The sequence below is a fragment of the Zootermopsis nevadensis genome, unplaced genomic scaffold (assembly GCF_977971745.1).
Source record: "Zootermopsis nevadensis isolate Lab colony 2312 unplaced genomic scaffold, Znev_1.0 Znev_ptg000050l, whole genome shotgun sequence".
NCBI classification, from domain to species: domain Eukaryota; kingdom Metazoa; phylum Arthropoda; class Insecta; order Blattodea; family Termopsidae; genus Zootermopsis; species Zootermopsis nevadensis.
The window spans coordinates 4733660-4761506 of record NW_028259182.1 but is presented as its reverse complement, the minus strand read 5'-3'; the positions used below and the strand labels follow the sequence as shown (position 1 = coordinate 4761506).

Genomic DNA, 27847 nt, shown 5'->3' with positions numbered 1-27847 from the left:
CTGGCACTGTCTACTGGCACGGTGACATTGTAACAGAGGATCCCCCCCAGGTGCTCCCCACAGGGTTACGTGACTGAATGGGGATTCTCACTCAGGCACTTTCATGTAGCATTCAAGTAGATTCCATCCGAAACTGGAAAGTGCAGGCAGATTTTTAGCAAAATCGCTGGCACCCTCTCGAACACGATACCCACTTCGTGAGGCACTAACCTGTGTCGTCATCACTATCATGGTGAGGTTCACATGATCCCTCCTGCGAGATGAGACTGTTGGGCCGTGAATGTGAAGGGCTGACGCAAGCATTCAGTTGGCTGCGGCGGTGACTTTCGTGCATCACATGAAGCTGTTCCCGAGATCTCTGCAGCTCCCGACGTAATCGTTCACGTTCCTCATCGCGGTCCTTAATTATTTTCTGCAGCAGACGGAATTATTTTACTAAATTTGCAAACTGCTACTTTCCTTTACTTCTGTGTTAATACAAACGGCGAACGGAAGAGAGTATTTATTATGAAAAGATTCAAAACATATACAAGCAAAATTAAAATAAAGATGATCAACGAGAAAGGAAACACGGCGACTACATTTCTTCATTTATCTGTGGAATGTCTATTCCACTTTGCAAAACATACAATTGAAGTCACACGTATATGTACTGTCCACCGGCCAGGAGAAAATTCCTGCGGGAGGGAGTCGTTTCTGGGGTGGTGCAGGGGGAATGTTTACTATCAAGTGGACTAGGGGGCTGCTATTGGTGGGAAGTGTGGTACGTCAGAGTTTTACGCTACTACACAGACTGAAAACGTCAAGCAGTTAAGAGTAGCGTGTAGCGAGTGCACCTGTACTCTGTTCTGCGGGTGTTGCGATAATATTCTAGATTAAATCGCTGTGCCACTGTGAGGTAATCTTAAAGCTGTACCCATTAGAACACATGAAAGCCTGTCGTCTGTTGTTCGTTCCGTGGTTGTGGAACGAATGCTTTTAGGATGGGTTGTCATTCAGTCTTGAGCATATATCGAATTCCTAGCAGGAATTTTCTCCTGGTCTGTGGACAGTACACAAATGGAGAAAAGAAATGAAATTTGATGTGAGGGTTAGCACCATCTTCTGCATGCCATTACAGTGTCATAACATTCTCCGAAGACTTACAAGTAATTGTGTTAGGTGTGCATTAAGAGCAGCTGAAATGCTCTGCAGTTTGTGGGCAGGGACACCCGGCAGTCGTTCTACTCTCCTCCCCACGCGAGGCGAACTGCCTGGAACTACCTCTGACGTGGCACTCACGGCTTCTTCCTCAGACACTCTCAGTGAATCATTCAAAACTGACGTCAGCTGGTTTGCTGTAGAGAAAAGTAACGGACCACACACACTGAATATTATGGTACGTCTGATTTAAAATGCAATTCATCGGAATAAATAAAACTCTCATTTCTTTATTTATTTGTGGCTTATTTAACAATGTAGTCAGTAGATAAGGATCCGTTTTCGTCTTCACGGAAATTAGGCAGGGGGCACCTACTCTGATGACAAAAACGGATCCAATTTTCGAAACGTCGTTCACATTTTAACCTTGGATGATGGACAAAGTCCAAAAACCGATAAACCAGACTTTATCACACCATCACCAGAATCCAAGGAATAAGAAAATGGAAATAATATGGAAAGAAGTGGTCATGACCTAATATAAGGTCATGTCCTGGAATTTGCCTGGAAGGACTGAGAAAAACTGGGACCTCCCAAATATAAGGCAGGAGTGCTAACCACTCACTCACAACATCTGGCAACGATGCTCATTACTTGCAAGGAAAGCTTCCGAGACAGCTCAGTCGACCAGAATACTTGGGAAGATGGCCAGAACTATGGCTGAGTTAATGTAGTTGATATGTTGCTGTATCGTAATAATATGACTATACATAACATGGGTAATCAAAAATTTGAATATGAAATAAACGGATGTATTTTATGCATATTACAAAGTACGACTACCACCATATAAAAATGTCTTGTATGTCTTATTCAGTTAATACTAAGGCATAAGTGATATTTTATTTAAAATTCATTAATCATCATTCAATGCTATATAATTTGAGTTACTGACAGGAAATCTTAGCGTCAGGTCACAGAATCATTGGATGAATAATAACTTTTCAGATACAACACAACCTGCAGTTGTAATTTCCGACAGCTCCTGACGCACTAACTTTATGTACCTTGGCTGACGGCTGCCAACACCAGTTCTGTTGCCTCTTTATCAACCGAGGGCTCCCCCGCCAACTCAGCGATATTTTCAAACTCTTCCCGAGGAACGTGAAGGATATCGGCAACCAGCCGTTGCTTCTCAGCCAGGGCCGATCGGATTGCTTCATCCTTGCGACGAAGTTGTTCTACGGAGATGAGGCACAATGATGAATGTCGATATCTGGCGTACCTAATCTCGTTACTGAATTAAATCAACAGTTGTGATTCTGATGGCTTTCAGGGAGGGAGTGAGAAAAAGAGGCACCTAAAAGAACCTGATTCTCCCTCGGCATGGAAGTCAGCGACACAAACTGCTGTCCAAATACTCTCCTAAGCACTCTGTTCTTAGACATCCTCAACACGCGTATAACTTAGGCTATCAGCCGAGAGCCGCATCAAATGTTTGGTGTTAGGGAACGTTTTGGCAAACACCGCATTTGCAATTTTCAAGGCGGGCATGAGGCGGCTCTCGCCTAAAAGCCGAAGTCACACGCTGAATTCCAGCCACAAAAACCTACACACAACAACCCTCAACGCGTTCTTTCATCAGTATGATGGCCCAAGCATAACACTCATACAAAACAACACGTAAAATTACAGCTCTGCATACGATAGACGGGAAAACACAAAACATTCCGAAATGCATGTCAGCAAACATTCCCATGATTTTAATTTGTTACTGTGATTTCCAGATATTTCAACTCAGACATCATAGAAGATTTTATTAATGATCTTGCGGGTAGAAGATGGAGACAGTATGTTTCTCCCCGAAATGTCGGTGTCTACCTGCAAGTCCACGACATTGTTACAACCCACGAAAACAACACTGTCATTCTCACCACCACGAGAACTTCAAATCTCAAGAATGGCTACCAACAGACAGAGAAAAATGTCCACACAGTTCACAGGGCCCGCGTTATTTCAAGGCGTTTAGAAATTCCGAACGTTACCTTCGATTCTTCGATGAACTGACCGAAAAAAGGAAACTACTGGCTCCAATAGGCGAGATAAATGTTTGTCATTATGCCCTGCTCCCCAGGTACAACTCACATGATACGAAATGTTAAGTAGCTTCTGAATGTATGCGTATACTTCAGACAACTATTATGGGTATTTTTCCACAAATTCATCCTTAGTTTACAAATGAAAAACAAGACAGGCACTTCTTCGTCACGGCAATATTTATACATGAATGCGTAAACTACAGTCCAATTTGCTAATTACAGTATTCTGATATCGACTGCTATAATTTTAACTGTCATGTTCTTAAGTTCCATAAATTCTTAAACTGGCACTAGATGGAGGTGACAGCAAAGCTTATGGTACCTTCACGGTCGAAAAGAAAAAAATTAATAACCAATTAAAGTAACGAAACGAAAGATTTGTATGCGCAACTAGTGGTGATATAAAACGCCCACGTTTTCAAAATAAAATCAGTTCCGTAATAATGACCGAAGGCGTTAAGAATATTTAAAAATCATAAAATAACAGGGGTACTGAAAATGTGTGGAATATCAGGTGCGATGGGTACCAATACAGGCAGCATGCTAAAAATCTTATAGAAGCATAAAGCAATACGTTGTAAAGAAACTACGAAAATGAAATGCAAATAACAGACGCATTTATTTGTAAGTTAGTAACGAGATTAATGACTACAATTCATTGCATCGCCACATGCATCATCACATCCTGCCGCCAAACACAATTCTGTACTGAACTTGTGGTATATACTTTTTTCCAAATTGCAAACTACTTTCATTACGTCTACTGTGTTAACCATAATTTTTTATCCCGATTCTGAGCTACGCTTAATAGTTCCCGCATTCTCAGAAATGTCATAATTATAACCACAAAGAACAAAATTAGTGATACGATTACTTAATACAAAACTACATCGGGTCAAGGAGTTAGGTCATACCGGTGGGCATCTACGAGACTACACGGCGCAACAACCCAGAAGACAGCGATCTTAGTAGCGGCCCGTTCCGGCCTCGTACGGAAATTCACAAAAAAACTTGAAACCTAAAATTCTACTCACAAAATAAATTTTCTCGGAAGAAATGAACAAATACGAACACAATTACTCCTCCGAGAGATATTATTATAATGAAGTTGTATAAATTTTGAAAAAAGTTTATCCAATGCTGAAGTCAGTACAGTGACAACCATGTTACCTATGGGCGTGAGGACAGGCTCTGCAGTAAGCACAGGACGCTGGGAAACCACCACCTCTGAGGGTTGGATGAGAGGACTCTCCTCTGTCGTAAGGCGTAGGGGTTCCACTCTGCGGCGTTGGGTCCCTGGGGAGGGGGACAACTGGCCATCACCTGAAGGGGGACAACAGGGGTACTGTCCTCAACAATACATAACACCAATATCGCAGACACAGTACTGACGTGCACATGACAGTTCACCAACAAAACCAATGTTAAACTTGCGTTCGACGGAGGCAGCATCAAGCATTGTCATACACAAACCCATATTAATCGCATTCAAAAAGTGGTGGTTCGAGATAAACAGAACACCTGAATGTATACGATTCTTCCAGAATTAAAAACACCGGGGCTAGCCAGCTAGCTCCACGGAACCGTGACGTTCTTGAGAAACTAATATTTGGTCAGATAGTCAAGAAATTATATTATAGAAGCAGAAGACTGATCGCCATGTTTGTAATCATATGTCGCCGGTACAATACAATTTAATATTGGCCTCCCGACTACGCCCAGGTCTCCTTCCAAGCGATCCCTTCCTGTCCAATTATTATTATTATTATTTAGTGTTCTGTCTGACGACAGGTCCATATGAACAGGATCCTTCGATCCTTTTCTCGGACTGGGACCTGTTCATATACGTTCTTGGCAGATGATCCAGAAGTGGTTTGCCATTGCCTTCTTCTGTGTGTGAATGGAGTAACTGTTGGGATGCCACAGAGGAAAACTCTTGTGTTGCCTAGACCACGGCCTTGCCCAACACAAGTTATAAATTCGGGCACCGCCGGGAGTTGAACCCGAGGTCCCAGGATTACAAGGCCAGCGTTCTAACCGCTAGCCACCGTGGCTGTCCCTGTCCAATTACCGTCATATGATAATGTGCTCGTGTTAAACCTATACATAACCAAGGTAAGGGGGAGAGGGGTAGGACTGAGGACTGCTCAGGACCAAGATTTGCATCTGGTACCTCCCAAATACAAAACTCGGGTGCTAACCACTCTATTCCGACTGAATGGTATAATGACTGCAATATGGGCCTGAGGTTGAAGGAATAACATTTTCCCAGGTGGCGACGAAAACACGAAACTGTTCTTATGTACTGTGACGATCAATCGTGCTGTAATATTAAAATTGGAAGAATCATTTACAAACAGCTCAGCATTCTGAAAAGAAAAAAATTTTGGGAACCACTGGCAGACACCAAGAGATGCTCAACAAAAGCTACATCCGTTAACTTTATGGCCTACTGAATTTCTATGTGTTATTTATACTGTAGAGTAAGCAAGGAACATTCTACGGGACGAATATATCCATCTTTCGGCTGAAGAGATTGTGCTGCCGCCTAACCATGCCCACATGTACTACTGGATTGCCAAATGATTATGATAATTAATAAAACTACAGAAATGATGAATATTAGTGCATTATATTAATGATTACTTAAAAATGATGTTTAAATAAAGAAAAGCTGTCATCCATAATATTCATGCTGCCATACATCACTGGTAATATGAACTACCTGATATCACATCCATCACTTCTGGTGCTTCTCTGTGCCTTTCAAAGTACATCTTTCTAATATTTATATTACAATTCAATCAAATTCAAACTATGCTAAAACCATAAAGGAATTTAAGTTTTTGGATTTTTCACAACTCAAGGTTAATTAATTTCTACTCCATTACAAACTACATGAAAATATGAAGCATAACATTCGTGTTTGCCAGCATACATAGTTATTAGATCATTTAAATTCTGACGTTCACTGACTTTCAGATGGTTGCCGCCTCCATCATCAGGGTAACTGAAGGCAGCAAGCATCCCTAAAATATCAGTTAACTTCCGCTAGACCACATCGAAACAAACAAACCAGAAGACCTCTACTCCTTGTGGTTCGAATTTCATCAGTGTCAGCACAAGAATAGGGTGGTGTATGTCATCACTGCACCAATCAAGTGGGTGTCTGGTGCCCGCATAAACTGTGCGTGGGCCACGGAAGCGGGCAGCTCTCACAAGTTAGGAAAAAGCTGTGAACGTGCACCTCAGATCAGTGTTCACGGGAAATATGGACTGCGTAAGTGGCAGCCGCGATAAAATCACGTTCCCAACGCGCGGCTAACCTTGGTTTCAGTCTTCCCCATTCTTAAACTTCGGACTACGGCGTCATGTTTTGGACGGGGAGGTCGTCCCACATCGGTAAACTGCGTGTCCCTTGGAGGCACACTTTTATTTACTGCACGTGTATTGCTTGTGAACACACGTCTACATGTGCAAACAGCCTTTTCCTTTCACCAGGCCTTGCTCCATTTTAGAATAACCTGCGTGTTTTATGAACAAGCAGGATCTTTCTGAATTTATGTTCGTCCTCTGACTGCAAAAATAGTTTAGAGTTGATAAATTTCTTCCTTCTGGCAGTGGTCACCTTGTGCCGTGCCTATGTCGGTAAGTTAACGAGTCAAATTCAGTACGGAGCTGAAGTTTGACCTCACGGTGGTAGATAAATCATGGGTGTCAGGCTATTATTTTATTAGTATTACATTATTTTGCTTCTAATTTTGATGGATCTTTACTGTTTGTTAACAAATAAATTTTCAATACGGCTTTCACTGTGTTGGATGTAGCGCAAAAGTTAAATACTTACCAGCTGATCCATGAAGCATAAGCTTTATATATAGGGCAGGAGAGCACTCTGCTGATGAGGGTTACTGGCAGACGCAAGCTATTCGAAGTTCTGATAAACCTTCACTCAGATTTGTAAACAGTCAAAAGCTTGTAATATGGCTGTCTTCCGGGTTGTAGCGCTGCAAAGCCTGGCAGAAATTTACCAACATTTCAGAGGTCCTTGGTGCCTCCATCGCCCTGATGAACGAGACAGCAAGGACCTCTGAAACGCTGGGAAACTTATACTCAGACTACGACGCCCTGCAACCTAAAGACAGCCATCTTTGGAATCACCAGAGTTTAAAACCTCAAATCATAACAAATGCTTACAAATTCCTATCCCACCATATTATAACAAATACAAAAAGCTTCGACACACAAAACATCTCCCATAAAGAAACGCTTACCCATCCTCCTCGCATGAGATTCTCCACTGTCTCCAGGTACTGAAGATGGGGAGGCCTGAGGTGTCGTCGGTGCCGATTCACTGGAGGGTAACGGAGCGTTATCATTGGTTGATGTGGATACAGGACTTGATTCAACATCTTGCGAAGCACTACTACAGCCACCAGGTGGCACCAACAAGTCACTTGGCTCCTTCACAGCTTCACTGGTGGTCTCATCAGAGCTGAAAGGAATGTCGCAAAACACTTCACCGTGGTGATGCTTCGAATTGCAGAGTATGAACGTGAAATTCGGCTCATCACGAAGAGCGATTCAGAATGTTTTAAGAACAGAAAAATGAGACGAGGAAGTCAAAGAAGGATAAATAGAACTGCAGAATGCTCGGCTTCATAGTCCGCACTCCTCGCCGAAGAGAGGAGTGAGATGGGAGGAGCGCGAAACGTGTGGAAGGCGTTCTTCTCGGACTACCAGCCGTGGCGGGATTGTTCAAGTGCTTCTGTTTACAGAGACCGTCTTGTTTCTTTGAATGCAGTGTAGATGCATGAAGCCGCTGCCTTCCAGTACTGATTCAGATTATGTTTTTGAGGAAAAACAATTTGGAGAAAGCAAAATAAGCCGCCATTACATTTCTTGAAGTGAAGTAAATAATTTCTATGAACTCCCTCGCAATTTGGCAATTCTGGCTGTCATCATCTTTTGTAAAATCACGGTCTGTCCCTATTATCAAACCAGCTTCCATTCTCGTGTTGTCATCTAATATATCTGACCGATTGGACGGATCATACCCGAATCTGTCTTTGTCCGTGATAGCTGTGGCACGCATGATGAATCGCACCCAGAGTCTACCCAGATGTCAGAAAAACTAGAGCCTTGAAATGCTCATATTTGTTTTCAATACACTGATAATTAGTGATTTTTTTTAAAAATAAAAACAAGGTTGTCCAAGAAAAGTCCCCGCCCTGCTGTACCAACCACGGCTTTTTAGTTACTTCACCAATTCGGTTGCCAAAGATATCGCCCTCCATTATCACACTGTGTATCTGGCACGAACCCAAATAACGCTGATATTCCTGGAGAAAACAAAGTACTTAGATTTTACAATGGAAATAAAAGTATTTGTTCATTACTCACTCTTTGGTTTTGTCCTGTGAATTTTCAGATGCCTCGTTATCAGGGGTTGGCACCTGGAGTCCAGATGACTCGGGGCGACGATTCTTTCCGTCCCGGGTCTTGTACGCTTCGGCAGCCTCTGAGATATGCCGGAACCACCTGAAACCAAATCAGGATCTGCGTAAGAACCCAAGAGAGTTTAAAAACGACAATTACATTTGCTTTGAGAATCGTGCGAGGTTGATTCATTTTTCGTCGTGAAAAATTACAGCTTCTACAGCAGGTTCAGTGGAACTTCCTTTATTAAAACAACTACAACCTGAGTCTCATGTACATTTCTAGCGTGGGAAGAAAAGTTATTATATTTAGTTCTGCGTACATATTAAAAGAAACATTTTATTCCGCACAGACATGTTTAAACTTTACTGTGGAGGATACCAGTTACTGACCAAGCTTCAATACTGGCCCCCCTCTGAAAGATAACAAAATAGGGCTCCTGCTTCATGCCACAAGGTCCCTGGATAGATTAGACACGAACGGAGAAACTGTTTTCTTCAAATCTACAAAGCAAAATTTTTTTAAAGTTAGATACTTCGACACATTCAAAAGAAGATTTGAATTCATTTGATGAATTTAGTAATAAGAGAGTCCGCTCCTTGCATCCACAGGAATTCTTCCATACATTTTACTGACCCCGCATCCACCAGTCAACAAACTCCTCCTAAATCCTGTTTCTTAGTATGCAACACGCATTAAACTCTAATTAGACAACCAAAACCCTGAATATTTATAAATGTGGACAGAATGACACATGCGGTGAGTGTATATTTGGGTCATCAGGTTTAAAAAAGCCGCAAACTTCCAAGATCACTGCAGTAAGCCTTTGGCAAGAAGCCACCAAAAAGTTTTCATGACATTTTGCTATCTGCGGGCCAACAAATCGCAATTACGTTCCATGTCCCTTGAAAAAAATCATGTTTACTAAAAAAAAAACCCTAAAATATTTAATTTCATGACTGAATGTACAAAATAATGTTTTTACAGGAGGCAAAATACTGTGATGCATGGAATCCACTACAAATAGAACACTTTAATGCTCACATGGAAGATTAAACAAATAGTTAGCATCACATTGCAAAACATTATGAAAAATAAAGACAATTTAAAGAAAAAATATGATCATATTCACGATAACAAAGAACTGAAAGAATTTGACGTTCTGTTTAAAATACGTTCCTAACTTAAAAAGAGGTTTGTAATCTGAGGAAAAAAAAATTAATACCAAACCATTACAACCTTCTAACAATTTAATTTAGGTATTTAAATGCTCCGGGTTTAAAACAATGTCAGTTCAATCTTCAGTTTTTTTAATCCTGCTGAGTGACAGTAAAGAATTCAAAAACAAAGTGACTGTCAACAGAACATATTTACTGCGTTGACGGCCACTTAATTTCCAATATGCAAGTTTAAGCCGTTAACCTTACTTCGTATTCAAAAAATATGATAAATTGGTGATTAAAATAAATTAGCAGCCTTCATAAAATTTTAAAAGAATTTTACCTGAATATTCATAAACAAGCGCATGCTATTCATCAAATAAAACGTGCGACAATTTACAACACTGCAAGAACATCTGTAGCTCGTGTTTCGAAACACCTGTCTTCCGAATACAGCTATGACAAATAACACACAGGCAAGCAGTTCAGCTGGTAATTAGCGGTACACAGAAATGTCATCCAGACCACACTACAAACTGTGGCTAAAACACCGCCGTGTGTTAAAATCGTGGATGCCAAACTCTGATCAACAACTGTCGAAATTACACACAGAATTACTAAAATTCTGCATGGGTTTCATGTTTCCTCCTATGCCCAAACCACCAGCGTCCTTGATTTAACTGCCCAAACTAAAAACAAAGAATGTGGTTTATTACCAAACATTTTTAATTAGCAAGTAATTAGTAAATTGTAGCTTCTGAACCTCTGGTACAGGGTGCCGAAAAATGGGGGACTCGTAACTTATTTTTCCAAAGCGTCTATTTATCCCTCGGTAGATCGAGTCCCACACTACTTTAAAAATACTGTCTGGAGACGTGTTTACAAGGAACATGCAGACAGCGACTGTGATGAAGCCGACGAGAACTCAAAACTAATAAAAAAATACTTTCCAAAACGTACACAGAACGATACAGTAAAACAAACATCCACACGTGTGTCATCTCTGACAAGATATTTATTTTGAAACGCCATTTTGTGGGCAGAGAATTAAAATGGACGGCCTACAAATCAACTCTGCGACTCGCAAGATACTGCGAGTTCGAAAGCGAAAATAGAGATCAAACATTACTAGTATAAAACATGGCTAAATAAGTTACCGTCCTCGTAATTATTTAGAGACATTGCATCAAGAAGCCTTTTTAGACCAAAGGGTCCATCACTCCGAGAACCCTTTTCCTCGAAAACCCCTTCCAAAATTAAAATTATTTTCCTGGAATTTATTCTTTGTGTGTACCTTCCCTCCTTCCGGAACAGGAACTTTATCCACCCACCATCAGACACCTTCAGACCTTAACTCGTTCTTTCTCAACTAATTATCCTCGCCAACTAACTGGAGTCACAAAGAATCATTTTTTTTTTTTTTACAAAACCTGGGCATCGAACGTGTTTCCTTTTGTGAAATTTTGCGAGAGGAACATGTTAAATTATTTTCGAGTTAGAAATCGAACCAAATGCGGAGAAATAGTGTCACTGCAAACGCAAATGCTTCCACATCACCAACGAGTGAATCTTGAACGTATAAAATCAGATCTTTACCGCGGATATGGCAATTTCGCACTCAGTCGAACGTGACTTAAGTTAAGAGCGTGTAATATAATCGATTAATCGACTAACGAAAGCACACAGACGTTAAGCAAGCAATCCGCCCACAGCAGCAGTCTGCATCTTACTCGTGAGACGACAGAACTGTTGAAAGCTCCACTCCGCGTCCTTCCTTACCTTGAAGCCTGCGACTGGACACCGTTGAAGACATTTTTAATCGGGTTGCCGGACTGTGAGACCGATGAGGGTGACGTAGACGCCATGTTATCGCTGCTAAAAGAACCGAACTCCATACCAGTGACAAAACAACAATCACGGCCACTTAAACCAACATCATTTCTTATTCTTGGAACGGAACAGTCTGTGAAAAATTCCTTACGAAAACAACATGGCCTCTCCCGCGTTATTTATAGCAGTCAATGTGTTCCGGAGCCAGACGAGGACCGAAGTCATTCATAAAAGTTTGAAGAAACACAGCTCAGGGGGTCTCTTTCCTGACTCCGCGATCCCAAAATTACACACGCTTAATAATCTCTCCACACCTTGCTAATGACGTCAGCATTACGTACTTTAAAGGTTGTACAGTCGGCGCGGAAAAATAATCCAACACCAGCGCAGCTGTGCCTCGTCAGGGCAAGTCGCCATAGAAACGGATCCACTGAACAAAGCAACACCAACTTCTTCCGTCAAAATTAGGCGCCTACAAACACGAAACGCATTAAACAAATAACAGAATTAAGAGTCTGAAGATCGCTGTCCTCCGAGTTGTTGCGTCGTGTCGTCCGGTAGACGTTTATCGACGTTTCAGACGCCATTGCTGCTTCAATCATGAGTCATCGCCCTGATGATAGAGGCAGCATGACCTCCGAAACGTCGGTAGACTTCTGCCAGACTACACCGAGCTATAACCCAGAAGTCAGCCATCTTCGGACTCACCGCCTTGAAAACCTCAGATCCTACTCGGTTGATCTTTGTAATGGTGAAGTGCAGTGTTTTCTTCGCGGTACGGGCTGAATTATATTAAATGTTACTTAGACGAGCTTCGGCTTCAAAGGGTCACACTCGCGTTTGACATTTGTTTAGGACACAAAGAACACGTCTCACGAAAAAGATGGCTGTCTTCTGGGTCGTTGCCCTGATGATGGAAGCAGTAACCACCTCTGAAACGTCGGTAGACTTCTACCAGACTACACGGCGCTACAACCCAGAGGACAGCCATCTTCGGACTCACCGCTGTTATAACCTCAAATCGTACGCAGAAGTTAGAGTATTAATGGTAAGTAACAACTGTTCTGATTCGCTGTGTCGACTGGATTTCCGGCAAACGCGGAAACCACAGAAAACGAAGATTATTCAGATCCCAATTCGTAAATTCCGGTAAAAATCCTGCGTGCACTTGTCCAGGGTTCTTGCGTGTTACGTCTTTAAGAAATGTTGGCTTCGGGCGTCGTAACTCCAAGAGGGTTGGAGGAGAGAAATATAAATTTCTCACGGCATCGCAAATTGGCGACAGCAGATTTAAAAACCTGAATCAATCACTTCTAAACTTCGCCGACCTGTATTTACGCGTTCGGGCTTCCGAAACGTCGCGCGCACTCGCAGAACACACGCATCTCGCCGTATGAAACGGACGCCGACTGCCGTACGTACGGGGGCAACGTACAGCCTCTGCTGGTAACGCACCCACGGCTTAAACGTCATCGAGTTGCCAAATGAGGCGACCTCGCGTGTCCCAGAGCCAAAGCACGTCTTTTCACGAAGCAAATTAGATTCAAATGATCGAATACAGAATAATTTCGACACAAAAGCTTAAAATATTCCGACGTGTTCCGGCGAAGGCTACAAACTACAAACCTGGGCCTACGAGGGCGGAAGACAGTTTAAGAGAGGCGTCCCCCAAATACGACGACGACGAAACAAACCAATCGGTACGTGACATGAGAAATGGTTACAGAATTTTTTTCGGAAGACCTGAAGCGATGAGACCGTAAGATATGATAATATTAAAATGCGACTTAAATAAGACTACGAGACGTAGACTGGATTCATGTTGATAAAATGTTCCAACGACTGTAAAACTCCGGATTCCAACAACAAAACAGCGGAATTTACTGACCAGCTCAGCGAATATCAGCTTCTCTCTTCCACGAAATCTGGTGAAACGACAAATATATTTCTTTTCTGTGGCCGAATTTTCCGGTTTGAATCAAGCAAACCGGTTCACAGGAACCAGACATGTAACGATGAACTTTTTCTCTGTTTTAGAAGTAGACCGGGGGGGGGGGGGGGGGGGGGGTTCAATCGCTCGTCTGCAGACGCCAGGGTGCAGGAGCTGGGACCCCTTCCGTCTTCTTCCAGAACCAGAAGGCACAAAAACTGGACAACTTTGTGTTCTGAAACCAGGAAGAGATTCTTAGAAGGGAAATACTCCGAGAAACTTGTCCATGGTTTCCCGATCATCTTTTACACACCTCGAAAACTAAGTACGATTTTAAAAAAACCTTCGTCAAGACGAAAGTTGTCTGTTTCTACGAGGAGATTACAGGAAGAAAGGTAAAAACCCCCCGGAAAAGCTGTCCTGGGTTCGAATCCTGGTAACGATTGTTTCTGTAGCTGGGAAACTAAGCACGACAGATAAATGAATGTTACGGAAACATTCAGAGAAGCTGCCAACTCCCGGCTTCTACGGCGAACTAGGACGATGTAAACAAACATCCGACTTTGTTATTCCGCGATGAAAGCCCAGCAGCGCGGTCTCGTTAAAATAAATAAGCCAAAATACAGACTCTCATGGCCCCGGGGGAGGGGGCTTCATCCTGCAACCTTATCGCCTCGACCGAAATACAAATAATTGATCTGGGGCGAAAACTCGACCGTGGGTTTGCAGCGAATTGTAACAAAGTTCTGCAAAACGTTTAAAATTTGCTGTCTGAAAAGCAAAGACGGCTTCGCGTTTGCTGTGAATAATCTGTTTGCTTTTTCAGGGCATCTGAGAGTAAATGTTCAGCTCAACTGTCATCTCACCTTACTTAAACGCTCAACTTCCCGATGATACTTCATCACGACACACGGTTTGTTCACAAATAAACACGAACAGTATATTTACGGAAGACTTCTGTCTCCTGGGTTGTTGCGCCGTGTAGTATGGTAGAACTTTATCGACGTTTCAGAGGTCATGCCAGGTCAAATTCATCGCCCTGATGACAGAGGCAGCATGACCTCTGAAACGTCGGTAAAGTTCTACCATACTACACGGCGCAACAACCCAGAAGACAGAAATCTTCATACTCTGATGACGGAGGCAGTATGACCTCTGAAACGTCGGTAAAGTTCTACCATACTACACGGGGCAACAACCCAGAAGACAGAAATCTTCATACTCATCGCCCTGATGATGGAGGCAGTATGACCTCCGAAACGTTGGTTAACATCGACCAGACTACACAGCGCAACAACCCGGAAGACAGAAATCTTCATACTCATCGCCCTGATGACGGAGGCAGTATGACCTCTGAAACGTTGGTTAACATCGACCAGACTACACAGTGCAATAACCCAGAAGACAGAAATCTTCATACTCATCGCCCTGATGACGGAGGCAGCATGACCTCTGAAACGTCGGTAAAGTTCTACCATACTACACGGGGCAACAACCCAGAAGACAGAAATCTTCATACTCATCGCCCTGATGATGGAGGCAGTATGACCTCTGAAACGTTGGTAAATATCTACCAGACTACACAGCGCAACAACCCAGAAGACAGAAATCTTCATACTCATCGCCCTGATGACGGAGGCAGTATGACCTCTGAAACGTTGGTTAACATCGACCAGACTACACAGCGCAACAACCCGGAAGACAGAAATCTTCATACTCATCGCCCTGATGACGGAGGCAGCATGACCTCTGAAACGTCGGTAAAGTTCTACCATACTACACGGGGCAACAACCCAGAAGACAGAAATCTTCATACTCATCGCCCTGATGATGGAGGCAGTATGACCTCTGAAACGTTGGTAAATATCTACCAGACTACACAGCGCAACAACCCGGAAGACAGAAATCTTCATACTCATCGCCCTGATGACGGAGGCAGCATGACCTCTGAAACGTCGGTAAAGTTCTACCATACTACACGGGGCAACAACCCAGAAGACAGAAATCTTCATACTCATCGCCCTGATGATGGAGGCAGTATGACCTCCGAAACGTTGGTTAACATCGACCAGACTACACAGCGCAACAACCCGGAAGACAGAAATCTTCATACTCATCGCCCTGATGACGGAGGCAGTATGACCTCTGAAACGTTGGTTAACATCGACCTGACTACACAGCGCAACAACCCGGAAGACAGAAATCTTCATACTCATCGCCCTGATGACGGAGGCAGCATGACCTCTGAAACGTCGGTAAAGTTCTACCATACTACACGGGGCAACAACCCAGAAGACAGAAATCTTCATACTCATCGCCCTGATGATGGAGGCAGTATGACCTCTGAAACGTTGGTAAATATCTACCAGACTACACAGCGCAACAACCCAGAAGACAGAAATCTTCATACTCATCGCCCTGATGACGGAGGCAGTATGACCTCTGAAACGTTGGTTAACATCGACCAGACTACACAGCGCAACAACCCGGAAGACAGAAATCTTCATACTCATCGCCCTGATGACGGAGGCAGCATGACCTCTGAAACGTCGGTAAAGTTCTACCATACTACACGGGGCAACAACCCAGAAGACAGAAATCTTCATACTCATCGCCCTGATGATGGAGGCAGTATGACCTCTGAAACGTTGGTAAATATCTACCAGACTACACAGCGCAACAACCCGGAAGACAGAAATCTTCATACTCATCGCCCTGATGACGGAGGCAGCATGACCTCTGAAACGTCGGTAAAGTTCTACCATACTACACGGGGCAACAACCCAGAAGACAGAAATCTTCATACTCATCGCCCTGATGATGGAGGCAGTATGACCTCTGAAACGTTGGTTAACATCGACCAGACTACACAGCGCAACAACCCGGAAGACAGAAATCTTCATACTCATCGCCCTGATGACGGAGGCAGTATGACCTCTGAAACGTCGGTAAAGTTCTACCATACTACACGGGGCAACAACCCAGAAGACAGAAATCTTCATACTCATCGCCCTGATGATGGAGGCAGTATGACCTCTGAAACGTTGGTTAACATCGACCAGACTACACAGCGCAACAACCCGGAAGACAGAAATCTTCATACTCATCGCCCTGATGACGGAGGCAGCATGACCTCTGAAACGTCGGTAAAGTTCTACCATACTACACGGGGCAAGAACCCAGAAGACAGAAATCTTCATACTCACCGCTGTGAGAACCTCAAGTCTTGTTTTCCCCATTAATACCAAACAACATTAAGCTCACAGAACGCGCCGCTTTCGAGGAACGTATCTCCCGCGTTGGACGAGGGTTTACCGTAAAGTAACCATATCTAAGACTATTGTGGCACTGACAACACTTAAATGTCTTACCATTTGGATCGCTGATCGTTCAAAACGTGTTCATTTACGAACACGAAAGCGAGGCCACTATTCACTATTAATAGCGAAACGCTAATTTTATCCACTGTCCGTGTTTATATTAGGAGTCCAACCTCTACGCCCTGCGAGTTGTTTCGAGAGCTATTACGTCTATTTACGCAGAAAGACGAAAGCAAATGAACGGCTGAAGTTGGAGATTCTCACTGGACCCCGTCATAAAATGTTTCCTTCACATTAATTTCAATATCCTCTGTCAAATTGCGTCTTCCGTGCCTAACGACCCACCAGTCACGCGGTAATGAACCTCAAAAAGGTTTCGGAATTGCGAGAACTACTATCAGCTTCTCATGGAGTTAGGTACATTCAAGAAACAGATTTCTCATCGTGTGATCACGGCAACCGTCTAGACATTACATCACCAAATACGTAGAAACCCATGACCTCACTTCGCGAAACAGGTCCCACAAAATATGCCCTGAGAGGTCGGACGCTGTTACGAACAGCGAAATAAAATCAGCTCTAAGGTCCAAACACTCACTTCGGTTCAAATCGCAAATTCGATCTCTTGAACGAACGGAGAAGGTTTCACGCCGTAAAGATCTCCTCAGGACACCAAACAGAGCTATCGGTTTATGCATTAACTTATTATTATTTAGTGTTCTGTCTGACGACAGGTCCATATGAACAGGATCCTTCCATCCTTTTCTCGGACTGGGACCTGTTCATATACGTTCTTGGCAGATGATCCAGAAGTGGTTTGCCATTGCCTTCTTCTGTGTGTGAATGAAGTAATTGTTGGGATGCCACGGAGGAAAACTCCGTGTTGCCTAGACCACGGCCTTGCCCAACACAAGTTATAAAAATTCGGGCACCGCCGGGAATCGAACCCGAGACCACAGGATTACAAGGCCAGCGTTCTAACCGCTAGACCACCTCATCTTATTATTATTTAGTGTTCTGTCTGACGACAGGTCCATATGAACAGGATCCTTCCATCCTTTTCTCGGACTGGGACCTGTTCATATACGTTCTTGGCAGATGATCCAGAAGTGGTTTGCCATTGCCTTCTTCTGTGTGTGAATGAAGTAATTGTTGGGATGCCACGGAGGAAAACTCCGTGTTGCCTAGACCACGGCCTTGCCCAACACAAGTTATAAATTCGGGCACCGCCGGGAATCGAACCCGAGACCCCAGGATTACAAGGCCGTAATTAATTCGTGTGACAAGCTTTGTTGATACTCTCATCCGTTTAGACAGCTGTTTAAATGCAAAACAGTTTCATTATTACGATGCTCGAAGGTGTGAGAACGAAGATAATTAATCTGTTTGACAGTAGTTTCTGTATATTCAGTCTTCCAATGAAAACGCGAGAAATTATTTCGAGGCTTTTTATAAATCAGTTCGTCCATCAGACGCCATTTTAACTATCTCTCATTGTTACACTAACAAGTTTAAACATTAATCAGATAATTCTCACCGTAACCAGCGATTATTTCCTTAAACAGCGTTAACCAGTTGATCTTCGTAATGGTGAAGTGTCGTGTTTTCTTCGCGGTACGGACTGAATTATATTAAATGTTACTTAGACGAGCTTCGACTTCAAAGGGTTAATTATCAGAATAAATGTCCATTATTTCCTTAAACAGCGTTAACCACTTGATCTTTGTAATGGTGAAGTGCAGTGTTTTCTTCGCGGTACGGACTGAATTATATTAAATGTTACTTAGACGAGCTTCGGCTTCAAATGGTTAATTATCAGAATAAATGTCCATTATTTCCTTAAACAGCGTTAACCAGTTGATCTTTGTAATGGTGAAGTGCAGTGTTTTCTTCGCGGTACGGACTGAATTATATTAAATGTTACTTAGACGAGCTTCGGCTTCAAATGGTTAATTATCAGAATAAATGTGTATTATTTCCTTAAACAGCGTTAACCAGTTGATCTTTGTAATGGTGAAGTGCAGTGTTTTCTTCGCGGTACGGACTGAATTATATTAAATGTTACTTAGACGAGCTTCGGCTTCAAATGGTTAATTATCAGAATAAATGTCTATTATTTCCTTAAACAGCGTTAACCACTTGATCTTTGTAATGGTGAAGTGCAGTGTTTTCTTCGCGGTACGGACTGAATTATATTAAATGTTACTTAGACGAGCTTCGACTTCAAAGGGTTAATTATCAGAATAAATGTCCATTATTTCCTTAAACAGCGTTAACCACTTGATCTTTGTAATGGTGAAGTGCAGTGTTTTCTTCGCGGTACGGACTGAATTATATTAAATGTTACTTAGACGAGCTTCGGCTTCAAATGGTTAATTATCAGAATAAATGTGTATTATTTCCTTAAACAGCGTTAACCACTTGATCTTTGTAATGGTGAAGTGCAGTGTTTTCTTCGCGGTACGGACTGAATTATATTAAATGTTACTTAGACGAGCTTCGACTTCAAAGGGTTAATTATCAGAATAAATGTCTATTATTTCCTTAAACAGCGTTAACCACTTGATCTTTGTAATGGTGAAGTGCAGTGTTTTCTTCGCGGTACGGACTGAATTATATTAAATGTTACTTAGACGAGCTTCGACTTCAAAGGGTTAATTATCAGAATAAATGTCCATTATTTCCTTAAACAGCGTTAACCACTTGATCTTTGTAATGGTGAAGTGAGGTGTTTTCTTCGCGGTACGGACTGAATTACTAAATATTCATACGTACTGTCTCAAAGACAAATGAAAATTCGACGAATCAACAGTTAATTCACTTTCATCTACTTCGTGTTAACACGTGCCTGAACCTGGAAATAAATCGAGTTCCAAGACAAAACGTGGCCTCACGGAGCGTAAACAATTCCGTTTAACGGGTGCCAGGGCGTTCAGCCGCTGGTCTGCGTGCTTAAATGTGCTTCAAAGATGGCGGCTGCTGCTTCAACACTTAACCATGGTAAGTGACGTCGCTCGAAGTCTCTCACATCATTAAACTGTTAAAATTCAACGACCAGGTTAACCCTTTTTTCGTATTTTTAACAAGACCCGCATCTGTTCTCGATTTTGTAACGCGATAAACAAAAGTCAAGATTTCGCAGCATAAAACTTTCGCCTTCTTCAAAGAGAAGTTCCACAGTAACTCCACTGTTCTCCTCGTCGTAAAAGATTGCTGTTATTCGCCAAGGCGAGAGGTCCGCAACGACCCCCCCCCCCCTCCGCCCAAATTTGATTTTGCATCTTGGCATCCTGAAGATTTAAATTTTAATTTTGAGGTTTCTGCTCTAACGTTTCGTTTCTCTACCAGATATTGACGGTTGAGGCATAACAGACCACAGTCATAGGTCCTTGCTGCCTCCATCATCACGTAGCTTTTATCGACACTCCAGGAGTAACGTAGCGTCGGATGCGATAAGCAGAGAACATCTTGAACGATGAATCTGTCTGCTAATCAGAGAATGTTTTGGTGTGACTGAGAGGAACCACGAACATCGTAATGTAAGATACGCGATTATTCTACTGAACCTCGCGTACTAATTCCCCCTGATTTGATATTCCGACGAAGTGTAGGCGTCTGACCTTGTAGTTGGTTAAAGTCTTGGCATTCACGTGTAAAGATCACATGCCGTCACACCCCAGAACACCACAAGCGACAGATCAATGTTCCACTTCTGAACTGTCACAGAGAAATGTCAGAATAATTATCAGGGCCACAAAATGACATTGACTCTTCGAGTATAAACACCCTTTTTATTTTCCCAAGTTCTGTGACTATAAATTAATTCATAATGGATTTGTAACTGCGACGAGCTATTGGAGGAATTTCCTAATTACGTATCTAAGAAGTCAGTTCCGGGCGGGATCGATCCGAGGCCACGGAAACCTGAGATCCAGGAACATCCTTGTTTTATTAATAACATAAGATGGAGTATATCCCCGCTTCAAAAGACGCTTGAGGGCGTAGACGATGAACTGTGACATCTGACATGTCTAAGGATTCAATGCGACTGACGGAAATTGTCTCGTTGGGGACAGACTTCAAAGACAGTCCTGGGGAAGTTCTGTGACAAAGGATAACGAAGCCTAACTGGCACACACAACGAATTAGACCAAGGTTCTAAAAAATACTCGTGGAAGTTTAATGAACTTCGTGCATTGTTGATAAAAAAAACATGGCGAAGTTTCATTGTTGGAGATTTGTCAATTTTTCCAGCAAAAACATCACGACAATGGCAGCAGATCAGGCAATAATGTGAATGTCTCGATGATTAATAAATCGGAAAGAATTAAAAAGTTGTCAGTGGTGGATTAATGTACGGTACTGACATAGCATTTGCCTGGGGGCTGAGGAAAAACACGAAAAACCTCGGTGAGGATATCCGGTCTTAAGAGCCAGATTACCACGAAATGTCTTTTTCCTCATAATTTTACAGTCACGATAAAACGTTCTTTCAACGCAAAACATACGTCTATAAAAGACATTCCGAAAACGTACCAAAACTGACAATGAAAAGGACAATTCGTGTTATTAACCCTTTGAAGCCGAAGATCGTCTGAATATTATTTACGAATCCAGACCGTACCGCGAAGAAAACACTTCACTTAACCATTAGAAGTCGAATCAGGCGGTACCACATAAGATTTAACATCCCGGTCAAAGCCTTAATATTCCTTCGAGTCTGCAGTCGACAGTGGCTCCTAGCGGAAGAATTCCACACCAAGCGTCTTATATCGATGAGTTTACGCGACCACAACTGGGCATGCGCAGTTCCTGCCATGGACACGTGACAGTTTGAAGAGACTTTCACTTCGTCATTGAAACACTTGCCTTATCGGTTTCCTAGAACGCAAAACTGTCACAATGGAATGCGAGTGGGTGCAAAGTCTAAATGGACGTGCGTACTGATTTACCTTCAAGTCCCAATCAAAACAATGGCGGGAAGAAAGATTTCATCTCGCTTTCGCTATGGATGTTTCTACCTCAAAGTTCTGGTAGAAATGTTAAAGAGCGAACTTTTTCCCAGTCTAAATCAGGGTTCATTGCATCACTGTTAGGTGACATCATCGCTATATTACACGAGCATAAAAAAAACAAACAAGGCCTCCCCGCACCCACAAGGACTCGGGTTTCCGGTTGATCGACCGTGACGTAATTTTAAGGAATTAATTCGCTTTGGATTGGCCGGATGTTTTTTAAAATTCGAAGGAGTTGCTGTTACTACTACGATTTAACAAAGCATATCCACAGAAACTTAAATAAAAAAATATGAAGACTGGAGCCATATTAACTGATTTGTAAAAAATATTCTGTTTCAGTGACGCGTTCTACTCGGATGGTTCACGTGTGTTTCGGAAGTTATGTTACGTTTTAGAACGTAAGTAAGGGTTAGAAAAAGTGTATGAAAGTGGTCGGGAAAGTTTTACACGATATCTGGTGTATGATTTGTAAAGGAAAACGGAATTGGTTAAGACTGAACGAATAATATCTGCGTATCGCCTGTAACAAGTGACGCATCACACGAGGTCCTGTGTTATTAGAATCATAATCAACTTAAGGCTTTGACCGGGATGTTCTTTTGTTAAATCTTATGTGGTACCGCCTGATTCGACTTCTAATGGTTAAGTGAAGTGTTTTCTTCGCGGTACGGTCTGGATTCGTAAATATTATGAAGACGATCTTCGGCTTCAAATGGTTAATATTCACTCGGGTGTCCGGCAGAGTTTTATGGGACCTGATGATTCATCACTACGCCCGAATTAACCCGGTCCACACACACACATTTCTGTTTAATACGACAAACAGAAAGGTCACGTGTCCACCAACCACGTGCGCGCATTCAGGTCACCCGCAAACAATGATCTTGGCTGCAAGGCACTTGATAAACAGAACAGCGGGGCGGAAAAACCTCGTAAATGCAAAGTTTTTGCATGTTAAAAAGCCATTCATAACAAACTTTTCATTGTATCACGAAATTACTGAGTCCTGTGTAAATCAGGGCGTGTTTTAAGTTACGCAATTGTAACCTTTTAAGGGGGTGATCGACCATCCTTCATCCGCAGACGACCTGATGGGGCTACTCAAAGGTTAATGAAGAAAACATTGTGGCTCGTAAAAAAACTGTGACAGGGCGAAATGTCCCCCCCCCCCTAAAAAAAACCCACCCACGTCTTGACAAATTTAGAAATCGCTCACCCGAGGCAGCATTTCTACAAATGGCTGCAATCTCCAGCCATCAGAGCGGGAAGATTAAAACGAGGACTTGGGAGAAAGCAGTCGTGACCTATTACAAGGCGCAAGGAGGGCCTGAGGAGACCCACAAAACACCTGAGTCACGATATCCGTCGGACTGAGATCTGAGCACGTCACATCCAGAACAAGTTACCTGTGCACGATGCTGCCCCTACGCTCATGCCTCTCGGTGGCCGTCGAGGGCTGCGCGATGGGGATCGTGAAACTGCCGCGTCTCTCGGCCGGCAATCGGTCCACGGCGGCGGGTGTTTCCAGGGTGAGTGACTTACGACGTACCTTGCCGCCCCTGTCACCTCGGTCTCGCCCCATGGGCGACGACGGCTCGGCACTCGCCCTAGGATGCGACCGCATCAATTCCACTGTCACTGAACACGAGACACTTCTTCGGCGGGTCAGTTCGTCCGAGAGGCCTGCATTACGAGCACCAACTCTCGCGAAGTCACTGAAGAGGGACACGTATTACGTGCGTTCGCGCGTGGCACGTGCTGAGGACGGGGGGGTCATGGAGCACAGTCACATTTGCAGGTCGCAGGGGGGCAGCTGTAAACCGTAATTTCCCTGCTAACACGTCAGTAGCATTTCCACGTGTCACATTTACGTGTGAGAGAGATTTCCTAGAATAAATCACTGGAGACGGATCATTAATGAGGTATTTAACATCTTCTCGCTTCAACCCCACCTTTCAATTCGTCTCTTACAATGACGCAGCTGGAGCACGCACGCGAAAGAGACACCCATGAGTGAAACAAATGACTGCGTGTTCTTATTCCAAGCCTTTTATGGAAGCAAAAAAAAAAAATCCAAAAAGTGTCCTAAACAGCCCATCTGGTCATATATATGTCCAGTCCTCGCTCTCTCGTCCTGTTTTAATTCAGATGTATTTTAATATTATCCCCACGTCTAAGTTTCGTTCATATAAACGGATACTCCCGTCAGAATTTAAGAAACACGCATCAAGTAAGTTCAAAATTTTAAAGTATTGCTTACATTTTCAAGTAAATCTCGTTGGAAACACTTCCACTGCGCGAAATCTCCCTCAGACGCACGATTCTTTCGTAGTGAAGTTAATGTAGACAAGGCAAGAGGTTAGGAACACCCGACACAAATTCCGAAACGAGTTCAAAGTAACTGAGGAAAAACTTCGGCGTAAGGAACAAATTACCTCGCATTTTAAGCGCGCATTACCACGGGTTCCTTGGTCTTCCACAGCCTACAACCAAACGCGTAAATATTTAGGCACGAACAATAACAACGCCATTCGGGTCACAGCACGTACTTACGCGCGTGCGCGTAACTCACCTGCCACCCCCGTACAAGAACGTTTAATAAATGCGTAATAACCACGCGTTCACTGTCACGCCAAAACGATGTTTAACGAGACAAGTGCTTTCAAATTTCAATAAAACTGCTCCGTCACTAAAAAATGTGGTGGAAGAACGACTATTAGCTTCTCGTGAGAAATTCTGTGGTTCTTCCTACGTCAAACCACCCGGTGCCAAGACAAAATGACTGGCCACAATTTTACCAATCGCAACCTAGTTTCACACCCAAACAGTACACAACGTAAAATTATATATGGCGAGATTCAGGTTCTCATGATTCCGCGTAAAACGTGTAAAATTTTTCATCTAAGTTATGAGAAAATTAATAAATAAAAAATTGAAAGCTAGAATCTGAGACGCTCAGCCAGCGGCCCCAACAGCTCGGGTTTGACCTTGAAACTGCTTTTTCATTAAAATTTAAGACCATGGACAAATTCCTGGAAAATCAGCCTCACAGATTAGTCTGGCGGAAGATTACCGACGTTGCAGAGGTGATGGGAGGCAGGAATCCACCTCCCAGAAGACGGAGTCATCTTCCTCTCGCCTATTATCATATCATTTACGTACTGAAGATTATAAAAATGAACCAGAGAAAGCGTTGGTCTGATTTCTTTCGTAAATGAGTCTTTAAAATTTCTTTTGGCATATTTTCGTTATACCTTCCGAAACTGACTTCAAATTTTGTTTTCTTTCAATTTAATAAAATGACAACTGATTTTTTTACGAGGTTTCAATCGGTCTTAAACAAATCTTCCCATTCCTGAGAGCTAAAAACATTTACTACGTTAAATTCACACCGCGACATTTCTTACGTAAACTTAAAACACCATACTCACAGTTTAACAACACTTGCAAATATCCAAACTGTTTCCGCTTTGGTAAAATTAAATCTGTTAACTGTTAAAACACTCGTAACACGGCGAAATAAATCGATAGTGGGGGGGGGGGGAGCCAATGAAATGAATTTCGCGACGACAAAGTCACATCACCGCCATCACGACTACAAACGAGCGATGCGAGGGTGACGGGTTACGTCGAACGAGGCTGGGAGCGGCTCTGACCGCGAATCTCTCATCCTGAAGAGGCAAGGCGCTCGCCAGTTGCTAAGCGACCATCCGACACGCACAAGCAGAACTGTTTGCACTCCCCGCCCGTCGCCTGCGATACCTTGCGGTGTTCACACCCAGCACTGGAGGGAAATCGCGACATTCGGGCCGGGAACAGATCACATGACCTCACGGCACTAGTTTCTGCTACCAGGCGACGTGGGTTTCGTACACAACAGTTCGGGGAACTCGCGTTGAGTCACCATTAACTCTCCGCTTTATAAACGTCGTCCTAGTCTCGTGAAAATGTAACGGGAAACCGAAATTTTACGAAGGAACATTACTTCAAGCCACACGAAACGAAACACAGATTATAGACGTGAATTGTTTGACGACATCTTCTGTCAGAGCCACAGAGAAAACTTTCAAACTCTGGGCTGACGGTGTTCCGGGTTTTGATGTCGTCTAGACTCGTGGGTAACATTTCAAACAGCCAATCTTCATAAGCCAAAAGTAACATCGTCATTTTCACCGACGTAAAAAACCTAAAATCTCACAAATTTATCGACTTATTCCGACTGACAAACGCAACGTCAATGTGGACTATGGGCCAAATCCAGTCAATGGAATTAAGATACTCGCGGGAGCCACAAATCCACCTGACTCGTGCGATCGTAGGGCGGAAAGTTCTGTTTCAACAACCACGCGCCTTACAGAATTAATTTTAATATCAACCCACGCCAGATTCACATTTTTTCTTCTATTGAGAACCGAATTTTCTAAATTTTATTTACGCAGAATCTGCAGGAAGTCGTTAAAAGTTACGTCAGTCCAAGATCGCTTACGCTCTCACCCACCTCCACCGAACGAAATGACGTAGTTGAGTCTCGGTCACGCGCGATGAAATGCTTTTAGCTCAATGTCCAGATCCGTAGAGCCGGAAGAATTATCGCATCACTCATTTTAAACGAGCAGTTAAGATTTTTTATGTTGGCGAGTCGAAAGTCCGTGGCACCGGGGGTCTGAACAACACGGGGCTGTATATTTTTTCCTGTAATTAACAGTTACGTGGCGCCTGACAGAACTTTTTATGTAGTAAACAAATTCTATCTCTATTCTCGGTTTACGAACATTTCGATATAACGAACGTAAAAATTCATTCAAAAATTTCTTAAAGTCGCCAATAGCTCAGAGAATGCAAGATACACGTAAGGAACGTCTTGGAACGTAACTCGACAAAATATTTTCAGAACGTTTATACAACAGAGCGTAAGAAGTGACGATACTTGATTACGGCGAAAACAATTACGTCCAGTTTTGAACGTCTAAAATCTTTCGGTACAACAGAAATCCTTCAAATATACGCTGATATGCCTTTAACAGCTGTTGGACGTAATTTCTTTATTTTTCATTACAATCCCACGCGTATTTGGGGGCCGCGGGGACAAAATTGTGAGAGGAACCTGTCAAGACCCCCGGACGACTCCGGACATCTGCACTCTGCTGGGAGGGGAGGGGAGGGGAGGGGAGGGGAGGGGAACTGACCGGGCAAACAAGCACAGCGTTAGTACTCTCCGATGAAAGGAAGATTTGTGCACAAAAACAAATGAGGTCTTTCACAGCGAACAGACGTTGAAAGCTGACGCGGATGAGTGCAACGGCAAGTAATTCATGCCCATTCGTCGGATTCAGAGCGTCGATTTGTGCCAGAAAATTGAATTCCAGCGGCAAATTTAATCGACAAAACGCGCGGAACAACACGAATTTCAACACGTACTTTCAGCCCACGCAAAAACGTGCGAAACGTCGGACCCATGTACATGTAAGAGTCACTGTACGATCCCGTCCTGAAGATTAGGGCAGGATGTTCATCCGAAACGTTGGGATATCAACCCACAAGTTCACACGACATTAGAACCCAGAAGAGAGAGAGCGTAATTTCGGATAAAACGCGAAAAGAACGCCTAGCTGCAGACATCGATCAAACGAACAACGAAAAGATGACTCGACCGAAACGTCTGCAAATAAAACAACATAAAGGCGCAAGATACGACCTCTTGAATCTTGGGATACGAAATTTGACACACGTCCGGGCACTGCGAATAAGTTTAACGTCCGTCTGTTTCGCACCAAAAAAAAGGTCTATCTAAAAGGAGTACCTGACCTAAATCTGATTTTTTTTTTTATTTATTTTTTATTTTCCAGAAATCGTATAAACCGTCCCCAGCCGAGCTTACAAAACTTCCAAACAGGAGACCACAAAGTTTTTT

General features: G+C 43.0%; 1 protein-coding gene across 11 annotated transcripts in view; it reads right to left on the bottom strand.

The window, feature by feature from the left end:
• The window catches only part of RhoGEF2 (Rho guanine nucleotide exchange factor 2), a 141256-nt gene that overhangs the window by 5997 nt on the left and 107412 nt on the right, over positions 1-27847 (bottom strand). For 10 of the 11 annotated variants that reach the window (XM_087360928.1, XM_087360929.1, XM_087360931.1 and 7 more), the window contains 6 exons: positions 8643-8780; positions 7514-7734; positions 4410-4562; positions 2208-2381; positions 1147-1337; positions 211-412 (listed from right to left, as the gene is read on the bottom strand). In XM_087360928.1, coding sequence (XP_087217054.1) covers positions 211-412; positions 1147-1337; positions 2208-2381; positions 4410-4562; positions 7514-7734; positions 8643-8780 — 1079 coding nt within the window. The remainder of the gene's footprint in view (positions 1-210; positions 413-1146; positions 1338-2207; positions 2382-4409; positions 4563-7513; positions 7735-8642; positions 8781-27847) is intronic. The other variant, XM_087360932.1, reaches the window with a different exon arrangement.